Here is a 17,015-nt window from a genome sequence, read left to right on the forward strand (position 1 = left end):
TATTTCCCAATGAATATTTGTAACTTTTGTCAAGATCATAAAAAACAAATTCTGTGTGTGTGTGTGTGTGTGCACGCATGCACAATCTCACTGGGGGTAAGTTTGTTTCCGCTTCAGTTCTCTTCTCGACCCATAGGGAGAAAGGATACAGTCCAGTGGAAAGCAAATCAGAACCTCAAGAGTACTGAGTTCTGGGCTAAGGCAAACTGAGTTCTCTGGAAAAGGAGGGGGCTCCCCATAGCAGAAGCCCCTGTCTTCCCTTGGGGAGCGGCGGCACCCGGGCGTACCCAGCTCGAGCAGTCACACCCCGCCCCCATACCTGCCGTGTAGGTCTGCCTCGTGGCACAGATTCAGGATCGCATGAATCAGCTCCAGGATCAGGCAACCTGGACTCCAGAAAAGACACAGCAATGATGTGGCCTTGTGTGATGACCCTCACCCCAAGAAAGGGGAAGACAAGATCTCCAGGGAGCCAGGAGTCACTCAAGTGTTCCCTGCGCACGCCTTCCTTACCAATCTGTTCTCTCACACCATGGGAGTTGTAACGCCACTTGTGATAGCCGGGAAGCATCTCCTTCAGCACAAACATGACACAGGGCACCAGCCCTTGGCTCTGGGTACTTCCCAGCTGCCCCTACAAGAAACCATGCTGTGAGAACTTACACCTTTTAAGTGTCGGCAGGAGGCCAACCTGAAATGTAAACCTAATTCTGTCAGACTCCAAAATCTATTTTTCAGACTGAGTTGTGACCCGTTAGTGGATTGTGAAATCAGCTTATTAGAAAATATCCGAGGGGCACCTGGGTGGCTTAGTCATTAAGCATCTGCCTTCGGCTCAGGTCATGATCCCAGGGTCCTGGGATCGAGCCCCGCATCGGGCTCCCCGCTCTGCGGGAAGCCTGCTTCTACCTCTCCTGCTCCTCCTGCTTGTGTTCCCTCTCTGGCTTTCTGTCAAATAAATAAAATAAAATCTTAAAAAAAAAAAAAAAAAGAAAGAAAATATCCGAATGCCTTTTGCATTGTCAGAGTAGTGCTGAATTGTGAAACTCCGCTTCAGGGGTCCACAAACACATGTGTATACTGAGTCATGATATAAAACATACATATTACCCTGGGCTACAGATAAAGTACCCATTACAGAATCTGGCACATAGTCAATACTCAATACACAGAAACCGTTAATGCCGTAACCTCAGGACAACTGGGGGGCCTGCACAGACATGAGGACTATAGTAGAAGAGAAACTATTTTGGATGATCTCATCTAACCAGCTCTTACCTTGACAAGAGTGGTGATCAAGCGCAGAAAGGCAACAGTGACCCCGTACTCGCCCTGGGGCTGCTCGCTGTTCATCAAGAGGCTTCCGTACCCTCCGGCATTCATCCCCTCCGCACTGGGAGAGAACAGAGGCAGGGGAATCAGGGTGAGGCAATCTCAGGGTTTCCAGAAACTAATCACAGAGCATTCTTGTTATTACCTAGATGGCTTGGGCCCCAAACAGGAAATCTCTACAAAAGAATTCATCAAATCTAGGCTTTCTACCCAAGGTGAACATTAAGAACATGTTTTATTGATGTACAACCTCAAGAGGTTTAAAGTAAAGAAATCAAATAAACATCCAAAAATATCTTTTTGTCTTACAAGTAAGAGAGGGCAAAGAGAATGCTCAGGTAGGAAAATGGAGCCTGTGTATTAACTGTCCAGCAGGTGAGCTCAAGTACCCATGAAACAAGGAAAGGTACGGAGTGACTAAGAAAGGGAAGCCAAGTCTCTGGATCTAGACACTTCTGGATTCTCTAGGCTGGAGAGTTAACTCCCATGCACCTAGGGTGGTTGCTCCTGGATGAGAAATACATCCATGGGGAAACTTCTTTAAAAAGAATGAAGCTAGTCTGGACCTGAAACGTATCTGGTGCTCCCCGGGAATATGCCCTACCCAACCTAAGAAGACCTGGCTCACCTAATCATCTGACTCATGTTGGAGACCTGGTGGGCCACGAATGGTAAAAAGCCTGTGTGACGAAGATCAGTCCAGACCTGAGAAGGGAAAAGAAGAGCCCAATGTCCACGTGTCTTCAGGTATCCACCAAGTGCACCCTTTTTTGGCTCTTAGGAAGACTTGGTGTCTCTCACCTTTGCTGGATTCCGGGCAGCCAAAACAGTCAAGCAATTGACACAAGAAGCAATGACGTCCACTGGTGGGGAGATCACTGTCGTTAGCCTGGTTGGAGAACAGTGCACTCTACTCGGTAAAATGAATAACATAACTTGTTCCACCACAAATATTTTCCAGTTCTCTCTGCCCAAGTCCCTCCTCCCAGCAGGGTTAGAAACACAGGAAGGCCCTCAGCTGGGGATAGTATCACGCCAGGGTTTCCCTCAGAGGAACGAGCGTGGATGTTAACCCAGCAGGTGTGTGACCAGATGCTTACCGCTGCAGCAGCATGTAGATGCGGGACGTGATGGGCAAGAGACAGTCTGCTATGGACAGATCTGTGCTGATGACCTTATGGACCAGATCAATGATGGGTCTGACCCGCTGGCAGTGCTGGATGACATCTGTGGGGAAAGAAAGCACACAATTCCTTCAAGATCATGGAATAGTCTCTGAGACCCAGATAAACACTACACTTATCCCAGTCTGGATGGTTTTCAATTTTATCTTGAGATTCTCTGTCTGTCCAAATCTAAGCATGGCCATTTTTCCTTCCCGTAGTCCTGTCTCGCCGAGTGGACCTTACCTGCAGTGGAAACGACATGCAGCAGCATTTCAATCTCGCAGGTAAAGAGGGTCCAGCTGCTGTAGGAGTACTCCCAGCGTACCAGGTAAGCCCTGTCGTCCAGCACTACTTGGCCCACGGTGCCCTGAGGTATGCGAAGGTTGGTCTGACCCCCTAAGGGAGAAAGGAAAGGAAATGAGTCTAATATCTGGGAATACAATAGGAAAAAGTGACTCCTACATCAGACACCAATATTTACTCACACAGAGAAGGACACTCTCTTCCTAGTAGCTAACACTGATAGACTGGTTCCACCCAAGTTACAGCATGTGTCAGAATTCCCTTTCTTCTCAAGGCTGAATATCCCACTATATATATGTGCCACATTTTATCAATTTCATCTGTTGGTGGACACTTATTTAAAATTGTTTTTGTAGGGGCGCCTGGGTGGCTCAGTCGTTAAGCGTCTGCCTTCGGCTCAGGTCATGATCCCAGGGTCCTGGAATCGAGCCCCACGTTGGGCTCCCTGCTCCGATGGAAGCCTGCTTCTCCCTCTCACACTCCCCCTGCTTGTGTTCCCTCTCTCGCTGTGTCTCTGTCAAATAAATAAAATCTTTTAAAAAATTGTTTTTGTATATGCCCTTTTATCCAACAACCCTGCTTTAGGAACCCAGTGTGCTAAAAATAAAAGCACCAGTGTATAAGGGGACATGTACCCAAGGCAGCATTGTTTGTAGTGGCAAAAACCTGACATGGCCTACATGTCCTTTAGAAGGAAAAAGATACAAGATTCTGGAACATCCAGAATAATTCTGTAGTTACTAAAAAGAATGGGTCAGATCCGTATATAAGAAAAGCAACCTCCAGGATGAATCTAGGAGAGCGTACACAGTATGTAAAAGGATGCACATCAGTTCTTAACACTGACTACCCAACAGACAAGTCTCAACAGGCGAACTCTGTAAAGTGTAGATCGGTGCCGTGTCTCTTGTTGCAATGAACATGCATTATTTTTTAAATAAAACAATCTTATGATTGTTATGATTCTCCCTTATAAAAGGGAGAAATGCACTAAGTTATCAACAAGTATAGTGGAGAGAAGGAACTGCTTTAAAGGCAGCTTGCAAGAGCGCCTGGGTGGCTCAGTCGTTAAGTGTCTGCCTTCGGCTCGGGTCATGAGCCCAGGGTCCTGGGATTGAGCCCCACATTGGGCTCCCTGCTCAGTGGGAAGCCTGCTTCTCCCTCTCCCACTCCCTCTGCTTGTGTTCCCTCTCTCGCTGTGTCTCTCTCTGTCAAATAAATAAAATCTTTAAAAAAAATAAAGGCAGCTTAAAAAAAAAAAAAGTTAAAGCAGCAAAGATGAAGCCTAAACGGAGGCTGAGGAAAAAGAGCTACTGAACCAGGGTCTCTCCATCTTACCAAGAGGATAAAGGAGTTTGGATGTTTGCCTCCGCCAGAGAGTTCCATCTTCATGGGAGATCACATCATGGGGCTTGTGCTTATAAAGTTCATTGTAGAAAGACATCTTATCCAAGAAACTATACACCTGCCAACATGCAGAAAAAAATCCAGCCACACGTTTACCTGGGGGACATGGAAGGAGTCCCACGTTCACTTCTCTGCTCTTTAGCCAGACCATGTATGTGGGGACTCTCGAACTTCGCACGAACCCGCCTCCGCACTCCTTGCCAGCCCTCACCATCCTCTTATGCTGAAGTCGAGGACCCCTCACAGCACAGACAGTTGGCTCTCCTGAACAGTGGGTGTTCACTGCTCAAATGACATTGACTGTGTGGCTTTATTAGGTACTCCCTCCTTGTGTCTACTGTTATTCTCTGCCAATGAGATAGTAAGAAACTCTGTATTTTGTCCTACTCCCACCGCACCTACAATAGTTACTTAATTTTATAGACTTGAGGCACTATCTCTGGCAACGTCCGTTCAACTTCAGACTAATTCTTGCTGTGGCAGTGGCACCCCCAAAATAGCTCCCACACTCTGAATTCAGGCATCTAACCGAACCACCTACCTTTTTGGCAGTGGACTTCCCTGATACGAGGGCTCGCAGCAACTGTAGGAGAGGGGAGAGGAGATGGGGGAACATCCCACAGACACTGTCCAGAATGATCCCAAGCCCGGAGGTTGGCTCCTATGGTGAGAGAAGTCACTGACCTTCATGTTATCCATCGATTAACACATCTCCAGACTGCCTAGCAATCATAAGAAAACCTAAAACCAATCCTTTCCTTCAGGCAGATATCATCACTCCTCCCTAACAATTTAAGACTTCCACATTTCCACTGAAAATGGCTATCAACAGCAGATTGTCAAGAAAAGAGAACACCACTGCCTCCAATGACCTCTTCCTGGCCATCCTCTCTATCGGAAGACAACGGCGTTCACCTCCTCACGGACATGTCTCCAATAAAGTGAAAAGCACCAAACAACATGCCAGCATTTAAGTCACCACACATGGGCAACAGATCCTCAACCTAAATATTGTTTCATACTGCCTTCTCCCAGAACAGTGTGAGTCGAGGCTGGATAGCAACTCAGGAAGAAGAGGTAAGACATACAGGCCTATCAGTCAGGCCACAGTACCAAAGAGAACAGATTTATTCATCAGCTAGACCCTGGGGCTTCAGGCTGCTATCAATGTTAAGCCTGAGTATTGGTGAGAAACTGTTCTCTCCAAAGCCAAATTCTTATCTAACCAGTTACAATACTCTGTCAACTCACCCCAATACCACGTTCAAGAGTTACAGTAATACTGGTGTCTGAGACTGTCAATGTGAACAAAAACTTGGTGGGTAGGATAGCGAACATGCTGGTTCATAATACAGGCTACAGACTCAAGTCAGCCAGAACTGCTTCCTGATCCTGGCTGTTTGTCTAGCTACGTGACCTTGGCCAAGTCACTTCACATCTCTGAGCATCACTTTTCCTCATATGCAAAATAGTGATGATAATAATTCTACCTACTTCATAGATTTTTGTAAAGATTAAATGTGAAAAGACATAAATGCTTAATATCAGACCTATCACAAAGTAAGTACTTGATAAATACTTTTCGCTATAAGAATATCTTAGCATAATTCCCTCTGACACACTTACTGTTCCCCAGAATAGTTCTGGAAGAGAAGGGTCTGCCAGGACTTCACATGCTGTGTCAATTACATCCTGTTGGGGGAGGGGGAAAAATAGCTTATTTTCCCTAGTTGAACCAGTCTTTTCTTTTTTTACTGTATCCTATTCAAATAAAAACACCAACAATACTTTCACATACTATGTCAGAAAGAACCCTGGGTTTAAAAAGTAAGGTTATACCCTGTCTAGGGTGTATGTTATAGCTGTTATATGGTGCTAGGCAAGTTAACTCATCTCCGAACTTCAAAATCTTTATCTTTATCTATAAAATGGTGATATTACCGCTTCACAGTACCACTGTAAGGACTAAATGAGATAATACATGGAGAAGTGGACTGTAAATGAGAGGTATTACCAGGCTCAGCTAAACTGTTCTCCTAGAGGGCAAGAATAATGCCTTTTTAAGTTTCTGAATCCTCAGCACCTAGCACAGCGCTTGGCACACATTGGGAATGACTTTTTTTAAACAACCCAAGTACTAGGACTCTTGCAGTCCAGATATGTTAATACTGATCCTCCAGGTATATTATGAGGTCCAAATGTGACCAGAATTTTGGCAAAAGATGCAAAGCTTACTCTGTGCCCCTAGAGCTTTGGAAATTGAGTTTTCCAGTTAACACCAATTTCTTTTATAATGGTAAGAAATTTTCATTTTTAGCAACTTTACCAATTTCTTCAATTTCCAAAACAAGTCATTAAAAATGAATACAATGACTTAGTTATAAAGAACTCCTCAAATAGCACTTTCCACTGCAAGGAACCAGTTCCTTGGAGAAACAGCATATTCCAGGTCTGGGGCAAGACTCTTGCAAGATAATCCTACAATGGTGTGTCGTACCAGAAAACAATGGAGTTATCAAAGTACGGAAGTTTTGTGTCAGACACATTCAGAAGCTCATCAGAAAGAGTTCTTACTGGCCAAAGGTGAGGGATCGGAGCATAAGAATAGTAACTGCAGTGGATTAAAACACAGCTAATATGTTTATTTATACCCAGGAATCCACAATGACATGTAAAAATTTAAAAACCTCACTAACCACCTTTACAGGATGGTAGGGAAAACTAGCAAATACAGAAAAATAAGCATGTATAGTATTCTATACCAGAGTATCAGATAGCTAATAGCTAATGAGAGCAAATTTTTTTTTTTTTAAAGATTTTTTATTTATTTATTCATTAGAGACAGAGAGAGGCAGAGGGAGAAGCAGGCTCCCAAGGAGCAGGGAGCCCGATGCGGGACTGGATCCCAGGACCCTAGGATCATGACCTGAGCCGAAGGCAGACGCTCAACCATCTGAGCCACCCAGGCGCCCGAGAGCAAATTTTTTTTTAAAGGATTTTTTTTTTTTTTTTTTTTTGAGAACGAGAGAGAGAGGGCACAAACAGGGGGAGCGGCAGGCAGAGCAAATTTTTTTTGAGGTATAACTCACATATAATGTTACATTAATTTTAGATATGCAACATAATGATCTAATATTTGTATATACTATGAAACCTTTTCTATAGCAACGTTCTAGCCAATAAACAAAAGAGGAAAGATAGAATAGTGCCATTTTGTAACTCCCAAGGAACTAATGGATCTAGACAACCATCATCTAGACATTGATGTGGCATGTGCAGACTAAAACTTGACAGAGCTATCAACCAATAATGTATGGACCTTATTTATTTAGATCCTGATCAAAACAAACTTATAACAAATTTACAACATTTATAAGACAATTAGAAATTTAAATCCTGACTTGTTACTTGAAGATACTGTTTAGATGTGCTAATGGGGGGATGCCTGGGTGGCTCAGTCCATGGGGCATCTGCCTTCGGCTCAGGTCATGATCCCAGGGTCGGTTTTGGGGTCGAGTCCCACATCGGGCTCCTTGCTCAGCAGGGAGCCTGCTTCTCCCTCTGCCTACCGCTCCCCCTGCTTGTGCTCTTGCTCTCTCTCTCTCAATCTGGTATATAAATAAATAAAATCTTTAAAAAAAAAATAGATGTGCTAATGGTTGTAAAGTTTTACTAGCTCCTATTCTGGCTCATTGAATATTCATAGATGAAACTAAATGATGTCAGGGATTTGCTTCAAAATAATCAAGGAGGGAAAGAGTATCAAGATCTGCTGTCAGTTGATAATTTGGAAGCTGGTGATAGGACTGTTTAAGAGTTTGTTACCTAACTTTGTCTTCTTTGATGTACATTTGAAATGTTTCATGTTTTAAAAATATTGCAGAAGAATATTTATTAGCACCCACAGATGTTTGGGACAGTGCTCTATCCCAAAATGAGACTACAAAGCAGTATATACATTGTGATTCTGTTTTTAGAGAAGAATTATTATATTTTTAACATATATATATATATATATATATATGCAGAAAATGTTTGGAAGGGAACACAACAAAATATTAACAGAGGTTGTCCTGTGTGGTGGGATTACACTTTTTTGTTTTTATCAACACTTTGATTTTTTTTTAAACTAATAGGTATCATTTGTATATACAATAAATGAAAAGAAACAGCAATAAATTAACACCTGGGGTATGTGGGTGTGTGTGATATCAGCTCCAAAGGGGTATCTTAGGGATATGACTGCAAAGCCAGGCAGTGTAGACAGCCTCACAAAAGCCAGATACTGACCTGCTGATTGCCCAGCGTGTGCAGCTCCAGCGACGTCAGAACGAAAGAAAGGAGTCCATAGACACACATGCATGCGGTGCTGGTGGTACACTGTAAGGGCAAAGGAGTCAGTGACTAATTCTGAATAACAAAACTCTTCCCCCAGATTCAGCATAGTCCTGCACGTTAATATAGTCTCTGTAAACAAATGGGAAGGGAATCCAAGGCTTTGTAATTTTCCTAATTTAGTCCCGAGATCAGGAAGACAAGGGGAGAAATGAGAAAGCAGGAACCATAAATATTACACCACCACCAAGAATAAAACCACATCCAGTCTAGAGAAAGGATAAAGAGTCTCTACGCACTGATATGAATGATGCAGCTGCCTGAAGGGTCACCAAGATAAATCACCCAGTGCCAGTCGGTGGGGCCTGCTGGCTGAGGTTTCCTGCTCGCATGTCAAAACAAGCTCACTAAACAGTGCCTCTGAAATTAAGCCCCAACACAGGACTCAAGAGAATAGCTAATTCATCCTGTTATGGTTGAATGAGTAAGCTCCCAAAAAAGATTTCTCCAGTCAATGCGGTCAAAGCTACCTTCCAGAATACTGTCCTGGCATAGTATCCTATACTGGCAAAGAGTCAGACACGATGGGTTCAAACCATACCTACCACTAACTGGCCGTTATTGTTCTGCCAGTAATTTGTGGGCAAATTACATCTCCCTGAGGCTCAATCTCCTAATATGTAAAATAGGATGAAAATCCCTAGTGCAACCAAGTGTTGTGATGAAATAAGAGAAAGTGCAGAAAGTGCTGATAACAGTGTCTAGTCATACTAAATGCTCTACAAAGTTAGAAACAACACTGTCATCATTATCCATGTCACTATCACAATTCTCATTACTACTCTCATGATTCATTAACAAGCCTCTGCCCTGCTCGCTGGCATTCTTACGCTCAGACACCCACAGCCCGAGCCTCACGTCATTTCCCCCACTGGCCAGTGAGCGGAGCAGTCGGGTCAGGTACTGAAATACATTCAGCTGGATGGCTGTGCCACCTATCTTCCGGACAACACTGCTTGTCTCTTCTGGATGCAGGGTATGACGGAGGAGAGCCCAGGCCAAAAGCACTGGGGCGTGATGTGGAATGTCCCCAAAGGTCAACATCAAACGGTCCATATCCTGATGAAAAAAAAAACAACAAAAAACAAAACCTCTGTCGCTGAAAAGAAAGAGTCAGAGCCCTCCACAGGACCCTTCGTCACATTTGGTATGTCTTCCATTTGCCCACAGTGGTCCCTTGTCCCACTGATATTCTACTCTTCCCCAAACCCCACCACCTCACTAGTAAACCCCTCCATTACTCTTCCCTTTCCCCACATTTTTTCCTTCTAATTTTAAGTAGTCTTAATGTAACATTATAAAACACATGTTCAAATGGAATTTTCTTTAGAAAATTTCTCAATCCTTCTTGAACTTTCTCTGATTTTTCCCCACTTTCTATCTAACCGTCATCCCATCTCAATGTGTTTCCCCTGTGCTCTTCTTGCACAAAGTCCATAAATGAAGACAAGCCCTCAGGTTCTGTCCTTGGGCCTCTTTTGTACTGGTGCGAACTCTCTGAGTGACTACTCATTCTCACAGACAACTATGACCTATGTGCAGAAAACTGAAATCTGAGATTTCTTCCAGATACAATTAACTTCTTAGCAATGTAGAACCTCAAATTCCACCACAGGGAAAATTTTATGTGGCAGTCTAGTTGAGTGGTTAAAAACATACTCCTAACTACAAATTGTCTAAAAAGAGAAAGGAAGCTATTCCAAGTTCACCTGACAAATAAGTCCATCCTGGGCAAACTGGTGCAGCTCTCTTCTGTCATCCAAAGCACACTTATGCAAGGATTCAATATCCATGCCTTCCACCAGGATAAGGGCACTGAAGTAGCTGGAAAGAAAAATGGTGTCATGGTGTCATATATGCAACTCTGAACCTTGCTGGAGAATAAGGTGAAATGGAAGGCACTTTAATATCAAAAAAATTATTAATGGTTTTTTCTGCATTTTTTTTTCATACTAAGTCTTCTAAACCCTGTACATATTTTACACTTCCAGCACACCTCAATTCATCCAGCCACATTTAAAGTGCTTGACAGCGCTTGACAGGGGCTTTGCCTGCCAAAGCGCAGATCCAGTACTGAAAGTTTCTACAGCCACCAATTACATGTGACCCAGATAAACCATCTCACCACTCAAGTGTGTATCTTTGTTCAGAGAGGAAAAAGGCCTCAAAATGCAGATCTATCCATTTGAACCACTGTAACATCATCCTTTTTGTTAAACGCAGCTGAATCTCCTCCTCATAGACACAGATGCAAGCAGGCAGTTCACCCCAGAGGATATGCCAAGAACAGGTAAGAAAATGCTCAACGTCACAGATAACCAGGGAAAGGCAAATCAGTGCAGCAAAAGGGATCAAACTGAGGGGGAAGATAGATAACACGGGTTTACAAGATTGTGGGGAAATTGGTTCTTTCCTCCCACAGTCATGAGCATACATTGGTACGGCCTTTGCGGAGGACAACTTGGCAATATTTTATAACACAAACGCACACACCATTCAACCCAACAACACCATTTCCAGATCCTTTACAGCCATACTCGCCCAGATGTACAGACAGGCTTGTAAAGAGTGGTCTTTACAACATTGTTTGAAATATCCAAAATAGCTAACTGCCTACCATTAGTGAAATTGCTAAATAAACATCCATCCCATGTACTAATATGCAGCAGCTAAAAAAACATCCTGAGGTTAAAAAGAGTTCAGGACATCCAGTTATGTGAAAAGTTAAGTCGTAACAAAGTATACAATTTACATCAAAAAACAAAAAACACAAACAATATATTTTTGTATAAATGAAAAAAAGATGTGGATCTATCCATTGCCATAAAATTCAAAGTCCCATAGACGATAACCTCAAAGAGGGCAGGGGACACATTCGCCCTGTTGTCGTCTGAGCATTTGCACTGGCTTACCATAGATGCTCACCAATTTTTTTGTTGAATGGATGAACCTCTTAGATGAAGACAGTAAATACTAGAATGCAATATCTATTTTGAGAAAACAGGCCCTCTAATCCCAGTCTTTACTCCCTGTAAGACCTGGAATGTGGTAGTACATCGATCTGTTTCCCTACCAACAAATGAAAAGTATATCTAGACGGTCCCCTCACTCATTCACAAGATCACTATAATATCAATGCTCTAAATATTGTACAAATTTTGTAGCCTCAATTCATTCAGACTTACCCAATCCGATCCACGAAAGGATCCATGGTCTCATCCACTAGGTGCCTGTTGGTCTGCCTACTACCAAATCCTTGCTCTTTAAACATCTTGGTTAATGCCAACAGGTCACTAGGTGCCATCTCGAAGTAGGCATAATAAAGGAAAATAATTTCTAGCAGCATGGACTGTTCCCGAAGGCACTGAACAAACCAGCGAGACACCTGGCGCTCAGTCTACACAACCAATGAAGAAAAAAATGGGAGAAATAAAGTCAGATTTAAAAACCTATTTAAAAATTTTTAAGTTATTTTTTATTAGATAATACATGTATAAAAATAGAGTAAAAACACGTCTCCCTCTTTGCCATGTATTAAGGAATCTGTTAAAAGCTTAAAGCAAAAGGCTTTGGGAGAGATACCAAAAAAAAGTCTCCCTCCCTACAATTCCCACTGCCCAGTCATCCTAACTTGTCCCCAGAGGCAACCACTGTTAGAGGTTTTTCTTTCCTTTTCCAGTAATATGCCATATACACTCATTCATTCTTTCATTCATTCATTTTAAGCTCCGTCTACATACCTACCTACCCACCTATCCAACCATCCAGCCATCCATCTCTAAATCAAATATACTGTACAAACTATTCTACGCTTTACTTTTCTCAACTAACAGTGTATCTTTTTTTTTTTTTTAAGATTTTATTTATTTGACAGGGAGAGAGATAGAGAGAGAGGGAACACAAGCAGGGGGAGTGGGAGAGGGAGAAGCAGGCCTCCCGCGGAGCAGGGAGGCCGATGTGGGACTCGATCCCAGGACCCTGGGATCATGACCTGAGCCGAAGGCAAACGCTTAACGACTGAGCCACCCAGGCGCCCCACTAACAGTGTATCTTACAAATCATTTCCTGTAACAGTACATTAAGAATTTCCTTATTTTTCATTACCAGTCCCCTCGTTATTTTTAATGCAGCACAGTACTCCACTGCATGGAAATGCCATATTTTTATTTACATATTTTGCCATAATTTTTTTTTTTTTTTAAGATTTTATTTATTTGACAGAGAGAGAGAGACGAGGAGAGCGGGAACACAAGCAAGGGGAGTGGGAGAGGGAGAAGCAGGCCTCCCGCTGAGCAGGGAGCCCGATGCGGGGCTCGATCCCAGGACCCTGGGATCATGACCTGAGCCGAAGGCAGACGCTTAACGACTGAGCCACCCAGGTGCCCATATTTTGCCATAATTTAACCAGCTCCCTTGGATGTACAAACAAGTGCCATGAAGATGTGGAGAAAAATGACCCCTTGTGTACTGCTGCTGGGAATCTAAACTGGTACAGCCACTGTGGAAAACAGTATGGAGGTTCCTCAAACAATTAAAAAACAAAGAGGCGCCTGGGTGGCTCAGTCAGTTAGGCATCCAACTCTTGGTTTCAGTTCAGGTCAGGTCATGACTGCAGGGTCGTGAGATCGAGCCCCGTGTCAGGCTCTGTGCTGAGCGTGGAGCCTGCTTGGGACTCTCTCTCACCCTCTGCCCTCTGCCCTTCCACGCCCTGCTCATTCTCTCTCTCTCTAAAAAGTAAAAATTAAAAAACAGAAATGCCATATGATCCAATAATTTAACCACTGGGTATTTACCCACAGAAAATGAAAACACTAATTCAAAAAGACATATGCAGGGGTTCCTGGGTGGCTCAGTCGGTTAAGCGTCTGCCTTCGGCTCAGGTCATGATCCTGGAGTCCCGGGATTGAGTGCCGTGTTGGGCTCCCTGCTCAGCAAGGAGTCTGCTTCTCCCTCTCCCTCTGCCCCTCCCATTCTCTCTCCCACTCACTCTTTCAAATGAATAAAATCTTAAAAAAAAAAAAAGATACATGCACCCCTATGTTTACTAAAGCATTATTTATAATAGCCAAGATACCGAAGCAACCTAAGTGTCCACTGACAGATGAATAAGGAAGATGTGGTAAACACGCACACACACATGTGCAGGTACAATGGAATACTATACCGCCACAAAAAGGATGAGATCTTGCCATTTGCAACAACATGGATGGACCTAGAAGGTCTTACGCTACATGAAGTTAAGTTAGACTGAAAAAGACAAATACCATACAATTTTACTCATATCTGGAATCTAAAAAAAAAACAAATGAAGAAACAAACAAAAAACAGAACCAGGCCTATAAATATAGAGAACAAACTGATGGTTGCCAGAAGGAAAGAGGGCGGAGGACAGGCTAAATGGGTGAAGGGGAGTGGGAGGCTTCCAGTTGTGGAATGAGTAAGTCATGAGAATAAAAGGCACAGAAAAGAAAATATAGTCAATAGCACTGTAATAACAGTGTCTGGTGACAGATGGTAACTGCACTTGTGAGCACAGCACATGTAGAGATGGTAAATCACTATGTTGTACACCTGAAATGTGTCAACTGCACTCCAAAAAATTAAAATAAATATAATGTACAACTGACAGAACAAACATACCAAAAAATTGGCAAAACCACAGACCTAAACAACCTCGAGCTGACTGGTACGTCTCACCAGCACACCCAACTACTTCCGAATACACATTCTTTTCAAGTGTATGTGGTACATTCACCAAGATAGATCATATAATGGGCTATAACCCACGGGATAGTAAATTTTAAAAGATCTAAATGATACAGAATATGTTCTTTGATAATAATGGAGTCAAACTGGAAATCAGTAAGATATCCAATGTTTGGAAATTAAACAGCACACTCGTATTAATAATACAAGGGTCAAAGAAAATCACAAGGGGAATTAGAAACTATTTTGAACTGAATGACAGTGAAAATATAACACATCAAAATTTTTAGGATATAGCTAAAAGCAATACTTAAAGCAACATTTATAGTTATTTAATAAGAATGTTCTAAAATCTGTTATCTAAGTTTCTACCTTAAAAATTAGAGAAAGAGCAAATTAAATCCAAAATAAATAAATAGAAAGAAACACTGAAGAGCAGAAATCAACATAATATAAAATGGAAGAGCTACAGAGAAAACTGAAGACAAAGCTACCATTATCAGAAATCAGGAGACATCACAACATTCTCCAGGGAATAAAAGCATAACAAGAAAATATTATCATGGGGCGCCTGGGTGGCTCAGTTGGTTAAGCGACTGCCTTCGGCTCAGGTCATGATCCTGGAGTCCCGGGATCGAGCCCCGCATCGGGCTCCCTGCTCAGCGGGAAGCCTGCTTCTCCCTCTCCCACTCCCCCTGCTTGTGTTCCCTCTCTCGCTGTGTCTCCTTCTGTCAAATAAATAAAATCTTTAAAAAAAAAAAAAAGAAAATATTATCAGCTTTATGCAAATAAATCTGACTTAGAGGAAACTGACACATCCCTTGAAAGACACAAATTACCAAAACTGACTCAAAAAGAAATAGCAAGTGTGAATAGCTCTCTAATCAATTACAGAAAACTGAATTCTAAATTAAAAACTTGTGAATGGAGGCGCCTGGGTGGCTCAGTCGTTAGGCGTCTGCCTTCCTCTTGGGTCATGATCTCAGGGTCCTGGGATCGAGCCCCGTTATCAGGCTCCCTACTCCGCGGGAAGCCTGCTTCTCCCTCTCCCACTCCCCCTGTTTGTTTTCCCTCTCTCGCTGTGTCTTTCTCTGTCAAATAAATAAATAAAATCTTAAAAAAAAAAAAAAAAAGGTAAAGAAAAAAAAAAAAACCTTGTGAACGCCCGGCTGACTCAGTCAGAAGAGTGTGCTACTCTTAATCTCAGGATCATGAGTTCGAGCCCCACGTTGGGTGTAGAGATTACTTAAATAAGTAAATATTAATTGACTAATTAATTAAAAACTTGCCCACAAAGAAAACTGTAGGCTGAGGTGGTTTCACTGGTAAATTCTGTCACACATTTAAGGAAGAGATAATACTAGCACTACACAAATTCTTTCAGAAAACAGAGGAAGAAGGAAAATTTCCCAACTTATTTTATGAGGCCAGTATTACGCTAATACCAAAACCAGACAAAGACATCACAAGAAAACTACAGACTAATATCCCTCATGAACATGGGCATAAAATTCCTTAGCAAAATCTTAGCAAGTCAAATCCAACAATATTATAGAAAACAAAATATATCACAACTAAGTGGAATTTATGCCAGGAATTCAAGATTGATTTGACACCCAAATACTCAATGTAGTTCACAATAGAGTAAAAGAGAAAAGTCATAAGGTTATTTCAACAGATGCAAAACAAAATGGACAGGATTTATTTATTTATTTATTTATTTTTTTTTATTTGAAGATTTTTATTTATTTATTTGACAGAGAGAGAGATAGCGAGAGCAGGAACACAAGCAGGGGGAGTGGGAGTGGGAGAGGGAGAAGCAGACTTCCCACCGAGCAGGGAGCCCGATGCGGGGCTCGATCCCAGGACCCTGGGATCATGACCTGAGGTGAAGGCAGATGCTTAAGGACTCAGCCACCCAGGCGCCCCAATGGACAGGATTTAACACTCGTTTCTAATAAAAGCTAAAACCCTCAGCAAACTTAGAAGGTAATTTCTTCATTTTGATAAAGAACACTACAAAAATAATTTACAACTAATAACACATACAATGGTAAAGGACTGAATGCTTTCTACCTAAGATTACGAACAAGGTAAGAATGTTGGCTCTCCTACCACTTCTATTCACTACTGTACTAAAGGTCCTAATCAGTTAATAAGGCAAGAAAAGAAATAAAAGGCATACAGATTTGAAAAGAAGTTAAACTGTCCTTATTTACAAACATGATCATATATATTAGAAAATCCTATTAGAAAAAACCTACTAAAGGGGCACCTGGGTGGCTCAGTCAGATGAACGTCCAACTCCTGATTTCAGCTCAGGTCATGATCTCAGGGTCGTGGGATCAAGCCCCGCATCGGGCTTCACACTCAGCACAGAGTCTGCTTGACACTCTTTCTCCCTCTCGCTCTACCTCTACCCCCTGCTCTCTCTCCCAAAAAAATAAAATCTTTAAAAATATTAAAGTAAAATAAAATAGTTAAAATAATAAATTTTAATTACATATTATTTTACCAGAATTTAAAAATCATAGTTAAAAAAAAACAAACTATAGTGACAGAAAGCAGATTAATGGTCATCTGGGGCCTAAGATCACAGATTGACTATAAACTTTCTAGGGGAGACAGAAATGTTCTATATATTGACTGTGCATATAACTATATACAACTGTCATAGCCGTACGCTTAAAATCAGTGAGTTTTACT

At 42.2% G+C, this 17,015-nt stretch overlaps 1 protein-coding gene across 2 annotated transcripts in view; it reads right to left on the reverse strand.

The window, feature by feature from the left end:
- NUP188 (nucleoporin 188) overlaps positions 1 to 17,015 on the reverse strand; it is a 47,768-nt gene that overhangs the window by 14,637 nt on the left and 16,116 nt on the right. The window contains exons 9-22 of one of the 2 annotated variants that reach the window (XM_035015657.1): positions 11,789 to 12,000; positions 10,313 to 10,427; positions 9,462 to 9,662; positions 8,499 to 8,588; positions 5,835 to 5,900; positions 4,750 to 4,869; positions 4,140 to 4,266; positions 2,742 to 2,894; positions 2,433 to 2,559; positions 2,134 to 2,221; positions 1,961 to 2,037; positions 1,279 to 1,393; positions 514 to 634; positions 320 to 386 (exon numbers count right to left, since the gene is read on the reverse strand). In XM_035015657.1, the coding sequence (XP_034871548.1) occupies positions 320 to 386; positions 514 to 634; positions 1,279 to 1,393; positions 1,961 to 2,037; positions 2,134 to 2,221; positions 2,433 to 2,559; positions 2,742 to 2,894; positions 4,140 to 4,266; positions 4,750 to 4,869; positions 5,835 to 5,900; positions 8,499 to 8,588; positions 9,462 to 9,662; positions 10,313 to 10,427; positions 11,789 to 12,000 (1,679 nt within the window). The other variant, XM_035015658.1, reaches the window with a different exon arrangement.

This window comes from Mirounga leonina, unplaced genomic scaffold, assembly GCF_011800145.1.
Source record: "Mirounga leonina isolate KUSES-001 unplaced genomic scaffold, KU_Mleo_1.0 Mir_170, whole genome shotgun sequence".
In the NCBI taxonomy this organism is placed as follows: Eukaryota; Metazoa; Chordata; class Mammalia; order Carnivora; family Phocidae; genus Mirounga; species Mirounga leonina.